Genomic DNA, 13,841 nt, shown 5'->3' with positions numbered 1-13,841 from the left:
AGAGCAGAGAACCCTGAGCTCATCTTATATTCAATTTGTCCTATTCCTAGACCTGGCCATTTATTTCTCCGTGTTTAGAAACTGTCTCTAAGCTTCTGTGTTGTTTCAGTTGAAAGAACTGGGAAACACGTGCACTCATATAGATCCTATATTTTTCATTGTCCTTTTTGCTTCTTCCTAAATTAGTTATTGAATCTTTCCTTTTCATTCTGAATGACATCATCATGATCCAAATCATTAGTCAGCACTTAATTAGTTACTGGCAGAGTCCTCTTTTATGGTTTCCTTTTCTGATGACATTAATGCCTTATCAAATATAATCTTCCTAAAACACTTGTCATACTATTTAATCTCAATAATTTCTCACATTCACCCCATTATTCAGAGCCTTTATACCAGCTTCCTTCATCTAACTCATCTTTTCTCCTGGTTCTTGCATGTAGTGTCTTAACTATAATCTTCTCTGTATTCTTACTGTCCTCATATTTTGGGGATGGGTTATTTATTTATTTATTTATTTATTTATTTTCAATTTATCTTTCTTGTTGAGAATATTACAGGTGTCCCATTTCCCCCCCCCATTGACCCCCTCCACTTTGCTCCCACCCCCTCCCCAGGCCTTCACCCCATTATTGACTGTGTCCATGGGTTATGCATATATGCACGTAACTTTTTTTGTTAATCTCTTCCTACCCTCCACCCCCCTTCCCTCTTTCCTCTGAAATATGATCATCTGTTGCATGCTTCAATGTCTCTGGATCTATTTAGTTCATCAGATTCTTTTGTTCATTAGCTTCTTAAAGAAGACCCTTCAACTTTTCCTGTAGTGCTGGTCTGGTGGTGATGAACTCCTTCAGTTTTTTCTTACCTGTGAAGCTCTTTATCTGACCTTCAATTCTAAATGATAGCTTTGCTGGGTAGAGCAATCTTGGTGTAGTTCCATGTTTTTCATCACTTTGAATATTTCTTGCCACTCCCTTCTGGCCTGCAAGGTTTCTGTTGAGAAATCAGCTGACGGTCGTATGTCAACTTGTAGGTAACTAACTTCTTTTCTCTTGCTGCTTTTAAGATTCTTTGTCTTTAATCTTTGGCATTTTAATTATGATGTGTCTTGCTGTGGACCTCTTTGGGTTCTTCTTGTTTGGGACCCTCTGTGCTTCCTGGACTTGTAAGTCGATTTCTTTCCCCAGTAGGGGAAGTTTTCTGTAATTATTTTTTCAGATGGGCTTTCAATTTCTTGGTCTCTTGCTTCCCCTTCTGGTACCCCAATAATACAAATGTTGGCCTTTTGAAGTTGCCCCAGAGGCTCCTTATACTATCTTCATATTTCTGGATTCTTTTTTCTTTTTGCTCTTCTGGTTGGGTGTTTTTTGTTTCCAAATAGCTGATTTGATTCTCAGCGTCCTCTGCTCTACTGTTGATTCCCTGTAAATTATTCTTCATTTCCGTTCCTATAGCCTTCATTTCAAATTGGTATTTTATTTTGTTATCGATTTTCTCAGTTATTTCCCTAACCATTTGCTTAAACATCCTTATAACCAAAATTCTGAACTCTCTGTTAGCTTGCTTGGATCTATTTCATTTAGTTCCTCTTCTAGAGATTTCTTCTGTTCTTTCCTTTGTGACATGTTTCTTTGCCTCCACATATAGGCTGCTTCCAGGTGTTTGTTTCTATGTATTAGGTAGAGCTGCTATGTCTCCTGGAATTTGTAGAGTGGCTTTGTGTAGTAGGTGTCCTGTTGGGTACAGTGGCTCAGCCTCCCCAGTCACCTGAGCTGGGCCTTCTAGGTGTTCCCCTGTGTGGGCTGTGTGCACTGTCCTGTTATAGTTGAGCCTTGGTTGCTGTTGGTGTCACTGGGAGGAATTGACACCCAGGCCAATCAGCTGTGAGGACCAGCTGCAGCTACAGCCAAAGAGCTGCTGTGCTAGAGGCACCCCTATGGAGCAGGATTTACTTCAGTGGAGCCTTTGGTGTTCACCAGGTGCACCCCTTGAGTGTCACTCATGAATGTGGTAGGGTTGTAATCCAGCATGGTGCACTGTCTCTGGCGCCTCTGGGGAGGTGCAAAGTCAGCCTGTGCCTAAGCCTTGCCCAGGGCCACCCAGCATGAGCTGCTCAGCAAACTGTATTTGGCTGCTACTTGTGCTGGGCTTGGCATTGTCTGGAGAGGCCAAGCTATGAGCCAGTGCAGGCTTCCACTGTTACCAGGCCTGGGGCTGCTTATCAAGCTGTATGGGGCCTGATGCTGCTTGTTTGAGAGATTTTAAGAAAGTCATAAGCATAAGGCTTGAGAGGCCACTTGCACAGAAAAGCCACTGGAAATGGCCTGGATGAGTTTGCAGGTGGGGAAGGGTGGGGTATCTGGGAATCACAGGACGGGGCCAAAGGTGTGAGTCAGGTGGTGGCAATTCAAATATGGCACCTGCCTGCAGGCTGTGTGGGGGAGGACTCGCCAAAGGAGCAATGGCCTCTGCCCCCTCTTCTGCCTAGAAGGAAGCTGCCCTTACACCTCTCGGTCCAATTTCAAGCAGGTTAGTTCCTCCCTGAATGTCCCAGGCTCCTTTCAAGCTGCTTCCCGGTGCTGGGGCTCAGAGGGAGCGCGTCTGAGTGAGTCCGTGTGCGGACCCTTTAAGAGCAGCTACCCGGAGCTCCCGAAGCCTCCTTGACCCTCAGCGACAATCCCTGGTGGTTTCACAGCCTGGAGTTGTGGGGATGTCTCTTCCCGGCCCTGGAACCCTGGGCTGGGGACCTGCTATGGGGCTGGGACCCCTCGCTCCTCCAGGAAACCTCCCCTGCCAAGATTCCCTCCCTGGTTTAAACCACGGCACCGGGTGTGGACCTTCGGCCATGTCTCCAATTCAGTCCCAATCCTCTTTCGTCTCCGCCCCTCCAACCACTCTTGGTGCTTCTTCAGTTCCCTAGTTGTAGGGCTTCTGTGCAGCCACATTTCAGGAGGCTCTTAGTGATGGTGGTTCTGTATTTTAGTTGTAATTTTGATGTGGTTGTGGGAGGAAGCAGGTGCAGCTCTTACCTACACTGCCATCTTGTTTCTCTCTGTTTCTATAATATTAAAGTGACCCTTGGCTCTCTATACTAACCTTCATTATTGAATCTTCCCTGAATACAATGCCCATGATGAGCTCTTAGTATTTTTTTTTAATTTATCATTATTGTTGAAAATATTACTCATATACCCTCTTTTTTCCCCCATTAATCCCCTTCACCCCACATTTGCCCCATGCCATGCCTTCACCACACTATTTTCTGTGTCCATAGGTTATGTATATATATATACGTATAAGTTCTCTGATTATTCTCCTCCTACTACTCTCCCACCCCCTCCTTCCCACAGAGGTTCATCAGTCTGTTCCATGCTTCTACGTCTCTGGATATATTTTGTTACACACTGAATTTTGTTTATTAGATTCCACGTATGAGTGAGATCATGTAAAAGTGAATCAGGAAGAACCAGAAAACCTGAATAGGCTAATAACACCTGATGAAATCAAAGCAATAATAAAAAAAACTCTGAGCAAATGAAAGCCCTGGTCTGAATGGCTTCACAAGGGAGCTTTTTTTTAAAAAAAAAAAATATGTCTTTATTGATTTCAGAGAGAGGAAGGGAGGTAGGGGAGAGAGAGGGAGAGACAGAGACAGAGAAACATCAATGATGAGAGTCATTGATCCACTGCCTCCTGCAAGTTGCCTGCTTGGGGATTGAGCCCGCAACCCTGCCCTGACTGGGAATCGAACCACGATCTCCTGGATCCTAGGTCAATGCTCAACCGCTGAGCCACGCCCAGCTGTGCAAACTTTCCAAATCTTTAAGGTGTAGGGTTAGATAGTTTATTAACAATTTTTCTTGCTTTTTGAAGTAGGCCTGTAGTGCTGTGAACTTCCCTCTTGGGACTGCTTTTGCTGTGTCCCATAGATTTCGAGTTGTTGTGTGTTCATTTTTGTTTCCAGGAAGTTTTTGATTTCTTTCTTGACCTTGTTGGTAAGCCATTCATTGTTTAATTACATGTTATTTAGCCTCCATGTGTTTGAATGTTTTCGAGTGTTTGTACTGTTGTTGATTTCTAATTTCATGCCCTTATGATTTGAGATTCTGAATATGATTTATGGGTTTTGTGTCCTAACATGTGTTCTGTCTTTGAGAATGACCTATGTGCACTTGAGAGGAATGTATAGTTTGCAGCTTTGGGGTGAAATGTTCTCTAAATATCAATTAAACCCATATAATCTTTTTTTAAAAAATATCTTTATTGATTTCAGAGAGAGGAAAGGAGAGGGAGGGAGAGAGAGATAGAAACATCAATGATGAGACAGTAATTGATCGGCTGCCTTCTGCACGCCCCCGACCAGGGACTGAGCCCACAACCCGGGCATGTGCCCTGACCAGGAATCGAACCCCAGTCGCCTGGATCCTAAGTCTACGCTCAACCACTGACCCACCCCCGGCTTGGCTAAACCCATCTGATCTAGTGTGCTATTTAGATTCACCATTTCTGTGTTGACTTTTTGTCTGGAAGATCTATCCAGTGAAGTCAGCAAGGTGTTCAAATCCACAACTATAACTGTATTGCTGTTGATCTCTCCCTTAAAGTCCTTAAGATTATTATTGATAGGTCCTCATTTATTGCCATTTTCATTCTTTATGCCTATGTTTCTCTTCTTCTTATTACAGCAGTCCCTTTAACATTTCCTACAATGCTGGTTTGGTGGTGATAAACTCCTTTAGCCCTTTTTTGGTCTGGGATGCTCTTTATTTCACCATCTATTTTGAATGATAGCCTTGCTGGATAGAGTAATCTTGGTTTCAGATCCTTGAATATTTCATTACCTTGAATATTTCATGCTATTCCCTTCTGGCCTATAGCGTTTCTGATGAGAAGTCACCTGACAGCCTTATGGGGGCTCCTTTGTAGGTTACAGATTCTTTTCTCTTACTGCGTTTAATATTATGTCTTTGACTTGAATTCTTGGCATTTTAATTATGATGTGTCTGGGGATGGGCCTCTTTGGACCTCTTTGCTTGAGACTCTTTGTGCCTCTTGAACTTCTGTGACATTTTCCTTGACTAGGTTAGGGAAGTTTTCTGCCATTATATCTTCAAACAGGTTCTCTAACCCATACTTACTTTCTACCTCCTCTGGCACTCCTATGATGTGAATATTGTTACATTTCATGGTATCCCATAGTTCCCTTAGACCCTCATCCTGTTTTTAATTTTTTTTTTCTTTTTGGGTCTCCAATTGTGTGATTTTTTTTTCTACTCTGCCTTCTAATTCACTGTTCTCATCCTCAGCTTCCTCTAATCTGCTGTTTATTCCTTCCAATGTATTCTTTAATTTCTGCTATGTCATTCTTAATTTCCTTCATAGTTTACATATTTTTTTTTCCTGGTGTTGAGCATCCTTATAATCAATATTCTGAACTCTGTATCTGATAGAATGCTTATCTCCATTTCATGTAGCTCTTTTTCTGGAAACTTCACTTGGTTTTTAATTTGGGGGTTTTTTTGTCTCCAGATTTTGGCTGCCTATTTGGCTTGTTTCTATGTATTAGATAGGCCTGCTAGGACCCTCAGTCTTTTTGGATTGTCGCTGGTACTGGTCAATGTCAGACACTGTGACTGGCCTTGAGTACCCTGTTTGGAGCTGTCAACACTCCATGGCTTGAAGTGCCCTCTGTGGGGGCTGAGTGCATTTATACAGGATCAAGGTGCACACCAAAGTCAGCTTTTCAAAGAAAGGCCCAAGTCCAGAAGCAAATTAGGCAAAAACTCAAAGTGCTCTGAGGTCTGCCTCTGTTTACAGACTGACTAATCTGATTCTCTTAATGAGCCTCAGGTTGTAGAAACTCCATATGGTAGGGCAGCAGGTTTTCCAGCAGGGTGGGGCAGTTGTTTCCCCCTCAGGCAAAAGCTACTTGCAAGGGAAATGTCTGCCTCTGCAGTATGGGGGAATGACTCAGCACAGGAATCTAGAGGGGTGCCATCTGAATTCTGTCTCCAGAATCAACCACCTTAGATTCTCCTCACTCAGCTCCAGCTCACTCTGGTTTACCTCTGCTGAAGCTTAAGGTGTGTGGCTGCACATGAAACTCTGTTTATTGGCCCTTTAAGAGCACCTACATTTCCAGCTGTCTCTCTCAGGCAGACAGAAACCTGGCTGCTTTTCACAGACACATGTTATGTGGGCATGTTTCCCAGTTGTGGTGTCTGGGGTTTAGGCCCCAGAGTCCTCAGTGGGAATCCCCTACAGCCTTTTGTGCCTTCAGCTGCTGCCTGTGGGATCCCAGCCAGCCGTCTCACACCTCTGTACTTCTTACTAGTCTCTGTGTGGTCTCCACTTTTCCTTCTTGATTATGAGGGTGCTCTCCAGCTTGTCTTCAGTTGCATTTGATTATTCAGGATGGTTTTTCTATATTTTAGTTGTAATTCCAGTTTGGTCCTGGGAGTGTGTCAGTGTAGCTTCCACTCATTCTGCTGCCATCTTTAATCTTTCAGCCATTTCCATCTAGAAGATTTATCCAACTTGTAATATTTTAATTTTGTTTATTTTTTTAATGATGTTGTTTATTTTATTATTGATTGAAAGATTGGAAGGGAGAGAGAAAGAGAAACATCGATGGATTGCCTCTCAATCAGCCCTGACTTGGGATTGCACCTGCAATCTTAGTATTTGCCCTGACCAGGAATCACCCCACCACCACCTTTTGGTGTATGCGATAATGCTCCGGTCAACTGATCCTTCAAAAGTGAATGTTTATTTCCTTTTAAGTAACTTCTGCTTGTGGTGGTTTACCCTGATTTGATTTTACTATTTCCTTTATTATAAAAATGATATTTCTCAGTAATAAAATAATTATAAATAATGTAAAATTTTCAAGACCTTTTCCGGGAATATATCATTTAGTTTGAAGTGCACATTGCCTGAATTAGAATTGGTTCTAAAAAGAAAGGATCACTTTGGGTTTGCCCAGTATATTGTAACAGTGCTATCCAAATGAAATTTTACACTTTGCTTCAAAAAAAAATTTTTTTAAACATATCTTTATTGATTTTAGAGAGAAGAAAGGAGAGGGAGAGAGAAAGAGAGAGAAACATCAATGATGAGAGAGTCATTGATTGGCTGCCTAGCCCCCATCCCGGGCATGTGCCCTGACCGGAATTGAACCCCGATCTCCTGGATCTTAGGTCAATGCTCAACCGCTGAGCCACACCCAGCCAGGCTGCTTCAAATTTTTAAAGCATATTTCTTTAAAGAAATAAGGGAATGTCTGAATTATCCCCTTACTTTTAATTGTGTTAAAACACACATAATACAAATAAGCTATATATTGATACTAAGTACATTCACATTGTTGTGCAATCATCACTGCCATTTTTCAGAACTCTTTATCTTACAAAACTGTTTCTCTGTACCCATCAAACAAGAACTCCATTTTTCTGTTACTCAGTCTTGGCAATGACCATCTTAATTTTTGTTTCTTTTTGGTATCTTATAAAAGTAAAGTCATACAATATTTGTCCTTTTTCTTACTAACTTATTTCACTAAGAATAATATTTTTAAGTTTCATGGCTGCTGTAGAATATATACGAGTTACTTCTATTTTCAAGGCTGAAAAGTATTTTATTGTATATATAAACATTGTGTTTATCTGTTTATTTTTCTTTGGACACTTACTGCTTTCAGTTTCTGGCTATTGTGCTTGATTCTGCTATGAACGTGGGTGTATAAATGTCCCTGTTCTCAATATTGTTGGTGGGTATACACCCAGAATTGGTATTGCTGGATAATAGCATAATGCTGTTTATAATTTATTCAGAATCACACATACACTGTTATCCGTACTAGCTATCCATACATTTTGTTGAGTTTTCATTTTCATTTCTCTGAAGATATTTTCTAATTTCTCTGGTGCTGTTTTCTTTGGCCCATTGATTGTTAAAAATTATGTTAAATTCTCACATACAGGCTTACTTTGAAGATATTGAGGGTTCAGTTCCACACCACCACAATAAAGCAAATGTCAGAGTAAAGTGAGTCACTTTAATTTTTTGTGTCTAGTGCATATAAAAGAAATGTTTATACACTCCTGTACTCTAAGTGAATAGCACTGTGTCTTAAATATACATTGTATGTACCTTAATTTAAAGATACTTTATTGATAAAAAAACAATGCTGACCACCATGTGAGCCTTAAGTGAGTTAGAATCTCTTTCGAAGGTAGAGGGTCTTACCTCTTTGTTAGGTCTTCTGACTGATCATGGTGATGTTACTAAGGTTGATGAGCTTGGCAGTTTCTTAACATAAGACAACAATGAAATTTGCCGCATCAGTTTACTCTTTCATTTGAACACCTAAAGGCCATTGTAGAGTTATTAAGTGGCTTGATTTTTTTTTTTTTTTTTAATCCTCACCCTAGGACATTTTCTCCATTGATTTCCAGAAAGAATGGGAAGGAGGGAAAGGGGAAGGAGAGAGAGAAAAACATAGATGTGAGAGAAACACATTGATTGGTTGCCTCTCCCATGTGCCTGGATCCAGGGTGGGTAACCTGTAACCGAGGTACGTGCCCATGACCGGGAATGGAACTCATGACACTTCTGTCCTAGGGCCGACACTAACCACTAAGCCAATTTTGTCAGGGCTAAGTGGCCTAATTTTAATATTGTTGTGTGTTGTGTAATATGGAGGCCTGAAGAGAGAGAGAAAGAGACTGTGGAAGGGTGGGTTGGTGGAATATACACAGCATTTATACAATAAGTTCACTATCTTATGTGGGTGTAGTTTGTGGTGCCCCCAAACAATTACAGTACTAACATTAAAAACCACTGGTCACAGATCACCATAACACATATAATAATTATAAAGAAGTGTGAAATACTGTCAGAATTACCAAAATGGAGGGCTGCCACAGACCGTCAAATTGTGAAAAGCACAGTATCTGAAATAAAATGAGATGTGCCTGTATTTGTAGATTTTTCCAGTTGCCCTACTATTTTTTTCTTTTAGTCTTTACCCAAGGATATGTTTTTTGAGTTTTTCAGAGAGAGTTGGGGGCGGGGGGGGGAGAGAAATAAACATTGATGTGAGAGAGAAACATCGATTGGTTGATTGCCATATGCACCCCGACCAGGAATGGAGTCTGCAACCTAGGTAGTAGTGCCCTGACCAGGAATTGAACTCTCAGCCTTTTTTGTTGTACAGGATGACCCTTCTACCAACTGAGCTACGTGGCCAAGGCTGTCCTGCTGTTGATTTCTAGTTTATTTCATTGTTATCGGAAATGTATGACTTCAGTCTTTTTTAATTTATTGATTTGATTTGTGGACCAGTATTTATGGTCTGTATTGAAAAATATTCCACAGGTACTTGAGAAAAAGATAAACTGTAGTCGTTTGTTAAAGTAATCTCTGTATGCCTGTTAGGTGCAGCTAGTTTATAGTGCTATTTGATTTCTCTGTTTACTTAACAATTTTGTTTCTCCTATTTTATCCATATTGAAAGTGGGTTGTTGAGGTCTCCTTTTAATTAGAGCTATATATTTCTTCTTTCAGTCCTCTCAACATTTTGATGCATATGTTTTAATTATTATATCTTACTGGAGAATTGATTGTTTTATTACCTGATAACAGTTATTGTCTGATAACAGTTTTTCCATTAAATTTTTCTTTTGTCTGATATTAATGATATTAACATAATGATCCCTGCTTTTGTTGTTATTATTTTCATGAAATACCTTTTTCTGTTCTCTTTCAATCCATGCATGTCCTTTGATCTAAAGTGAATCTTGTAGACAGCATGTGATTGGATCCTGTTTTTTACTGCTACTCTGTGTCTCTTTATTGGGGAATTCGATCTGTGTGCAATTGCAGAAGTTATGTATATAGAAAGACCTATTATTTCCATTTTATTGTTTCCTGTATGTAGCATTTTTGTTCCTCATGCCCTCTCTTACTACTGTCCTTTGTATTTACATTGTTTTTTTATAGTGACAGATCTGATTTTAAGATCTGTGCATGCACTTACTATTATTGATATCACAAAAATAAATTACACGTTTACATATTGTATACCCATTAACATAGTTTTATAATTACATTTTATTTGGGTGTTTTTTGTTGTTTTTTTCCATTTAGATTGTGCACCAAAATTAAATAGTACAAGCTACTATATTTGATCGTGTATTTACCAAGTGAACATTATATTTTCTGTATTTTCATAGGTCTTTGTGTTGCTATCATTGTGTTTTATCTTGAAGGAATTCCACTAGCATTTTTTAATGGAGTAGCTCTACTGACAATAATGAATTTACTTAGTTTCCCTTTATCTGTGATAGTCTTCATTTTGCCTTCATTTTTGAAAGTGCTTTTTCTAGATCCAGTGTACTTGGTTGATTTTGTTTGTTTGTTTGTTTCAGCACTTTGAATATGATATCCCATTGTCCTTTGACCAGCAAGGTATCTACTGAGAAATCCATTGAAAATCTTATGGAAACTCCCTTACAGTGTATATTTAGGTTTCTAACCATTGTGAAACACTAGCAATTTTTAAATATTGGATAAAAGTACATTTATCTAAATTGTATGATTTTGGGGGTTGAGGAGAGGTTGCAGGTTCAATTTCCAGTGCGAGAGAAACACATTCATTCGTTGCCTCCTATATACACCCCAGTTGGAGCCAGGAATCAAACCTGCGACCCTTGGGTTCACAGGCCAACTGTAACCAGTGAGCCACTTGATATAGTTCTTTCGGGGGTTTACCCTAGCTGGAGTTTCATGAGCTTCTTGAATTTATGCATTACTTCACTTTGGGGAAATTTTTAGTCATTATTTCTTTAACAGATACCTGCCTTCTCTTTTTTCTTCTGTGACTCTCCAAATTTATGCATTATCCTCTCGGTGGTGTCCATAAGTTTCTCAGTTGATGTTTGCCTTTATTATTCTCTTTTCTTTTGCTTCTAAGAGTCAAGTGATCTGCATTTAAGGTCTTATTTATTTTTCCAATACTCTTTCAATCTGCCATTTTATTCATCTGATAATTTTTTTAAATATCCCTGTATTTTTAGTTCCAGAATCTCTTTAGTTTTTTATAAATTCCATGTTTAATTCTCATTTTGTTCATATATATAATTTTTATCATCTCCTTCAGGTATCTGTGTTCTGCGTTAGCTCTGGCCATATTTAAAGCAGTTGCTTTGGGGTCTTTCTAAAGTGATTCCAAGGCCTGTGCTGCTTTTTTGTAGGATTGGTTTTTAGAGATTTATTGTGTTATTTTGAATGGAGCATACTTCATGTTTCCCTATATCTTTGTATGCCGTATGGTATTTTACTTCAAATTGGGTATTTGTAAAAACAGCTACCTTTTGCAGTCTTTGTAGACTAGCTTCATGCAGGGAAAGAACCTCAACTAATCAACAAAGTATGGAGACTTACAGGTCTTCTCAGGGCAGTTTTGCACATATGTGTTCCCTTCAGCTGTATGTTCTTTTTTTCAATTCTCTCATATATACAGATTCTTTAAATATCTTAATTTCCCCACCTCTCATCCTTCTTTTTGAACCTATACTGTATTTCTCTGTTCATAATCTATCTTGTCCCATGGTCTTCTGTTCCTCTGAAGCTTTTACTCACCCTGGAACCCACCACTGCTTTCAAGGTCTCCAATCTAATATGCATCTATGCTATGGCTCTCTAAGCACTCAAAGTCAGGCAAGACAGAACTAGTCTCTTGAGCAGTCCAGATAGGCCAGAACGTTGAAAATGAGTTGTATTTATTTCCCTCTGTGCCATGGGAGGAATTGGGAATTGATTGGTTTCCTCTTGGGTATGCCACATTGGACATGCAAACTGCCACAAAATTTCCTTCTCTTTTGACTGGCTTTTTCTTAATTGGCATTTGTTTAGTTGCTGCAGATCAACAAAACTTACTTACTTGGTGTTTCTGTGGGAGAACAAGGGCCTATAACCTCGTTTTTGCTACTTTTCCTCCTGTTATATTAAAATTTTTAGGATAGTAATTGTGGTTGACCCCCACCCTCACATATTTAATTGCATTTTGTTAGAGAAGCTGAAGTTGAGGTGAGCTAGCAGTCTAATCTGGTCATCAACTATAGCAGACATTATTACCTAATGTGTTTCTAGTCTATATGCCCCAATTCTTCAGTTATTTCACTTTAAAGTTGTTATAATCTGTGAGATGCTATGAAAGAGGTACTTATCAAGGAAAAAAGGGAATGATAATGAGATTTTATTTTTAAATTGGCTGATCTATTTTTTGTCTTTTGGCGTAGTTTGTTAGGGGGACCTAAAGTGCTCTTATTTGTTGATTCTAAATAGGTAGGTATATTTTTTTAAAAAAAGATGAGCATATTTATGGCTGAACTTTTTGTATGCTTTTTTTTTTTTTAATTTTCTTTTTGTTTAAAATATTATAGATGTCCCTTTTTCTCCCCATGACCCGTTCCACCCCATCCCATCCCCCTCCCATTCCTCTCCTCTGCCATTGTTCCATGTCCTTGGGTTGTACATATATGCATATAAATTCTTTGGTTACTCTCTACCCCTCCACCCACCCACCCTCCTCCATCCCTCTGACATTCGTCAGTCTGATCTATGCTTCCATATCATTGAATCTATTCTTGTCATTCATTCTGGCCAAAACCCATATTATCAAATGAGATAATATGGATTTGTCTTTATATAGAGAAACATGTTATGGGGACAAATTTTAATTTAAAGGATAGCTAAGTAAAACTAGTTATGTCAACATTTTGTGACTAGATGGATTTAAATGCTAACTAGATGGATTTAAAATTCATGACTTCTTTTATTTTCATTTTGCAGTTTAATTGGTTGGGGTCAAATAAGAAGAGGAGTGACCGTGAAGCCAACAAGAGATGATGACTGAAGGATATCAGTTAAAAAATACATTTGGATGAAGTCAGATTTCTCTTACCTACTTTGAGGTGTAATTTCAAAGCAGAGAATACATTTCACAGCTCATCATCTTAGAAATTGTCAGGTTATTCTAATATGTTTTGTGAAGAAAATTTAGTCTCTACTACTAGAATAAGTAATAGGATCTACAGTAAATACCAAAATTGGCATATTGATGGATTTAATCCACATTTTAGCAGAAATTAATCATTGCTAAACTCTCAAATTTGTGCATCAATTCAGGTTTGAAATGAAACCAGCCCTTGTTCATAGCTCACATACCACTCAACCTGTTCGAAATAAAGTTTTTCTTATTTTTTTCATGATTTGTCTTTGAGTTTTTCCAGACCTAAAGGGCTTTTGAACCTGTAAAAACGTGATACAAAATACCCTTGAAAACCAACTCCTTTTTAACCCCATATATTATGTTAGTTTCTCTAAAATCTAGGACAAAAATTGATAGGTTTAAATTAACCCTTTAGAGTGTTCACTTACATGGACAAATCTCTCCCTTTCCTACACTGGAACACAGGGGGCTCAACAGTTTTATTTATCCTGTCCTGATGATGCTTTATAACTTTGTTTTTGTTTTAAACATGTTTTTATTGATTTTAGAGAGGAGAAGGTTGAGGAGGGGGAGAGAGAACCATCCATTGGTTGCCTTGACCCAGGGCTGCGCAACCTGGGCATATGTCCTGACTGGGAATTGAACCAGCAACATTTTTGTGCGTAGAACAAAGCTCAACCAACTGACCCAAACCAGCCAGGGCTGTTTCACTGATTTTCCTGAAACCAACAGTTTTCCCATTGGAAAATACAGTTTTACGAGATAATTCTAGATAAGTAATAAGGGTTTTTCTGGGCCTTATTTTATGTTGTATCTTAACTGT

At 39.1% G+C, this 13,841-nt stretch overlaps 1 protein-coding gene across 4 annotated transcripts in view; it reads left to right on the top strand.

The window, feature by feature from the left end:
- The window catches only part of LOC308551953 (eukaryotic translation initiation factor 2 subunit 3, X-linked-like), a 59,389-nt gene extending 46,115 nt beyond the window's left edge, over positions 1 to 13,274 (top strand). For all 4 annotated transcript variants that reach the window (XM_081126872.1, XM_081126870.1, XM_081126871.1 and 1 more), the window contains one exon: positions 12,859 to 13,274. In XM_081126872.1, the coding sequence (XP_080982998.1) occupies positions 12,859 to 12,922 (64 nt within the window). In that variant the 3' untranslated portion in view covers positions 12,923 to 13,274. The remainder of the gene's footprint in view (positions 1 to 12,858) is intronic.
- The last annotated feature ends 567 nt before the right edge of the window (positions 13,275 to 13,841 follow it).

Source organism: Miniopterus schreibersii (genome assembly GCF_964146895.1).
Source record: "Miniopterus schreibersii genome assembly, chromosome: Y".
Taxonomy (NCBI): Eukaryota; Metazoa; Chordata; class Mammalia; order Chiroptera; family Miniopteridae; genus Miniopterus; species Miniopterus schreibersii.
The sequence above is the reverse complement of the archived record's forward strand: the minus strand, read 5'-3'. Positions and strand labels throughout refer to the sequence as shown.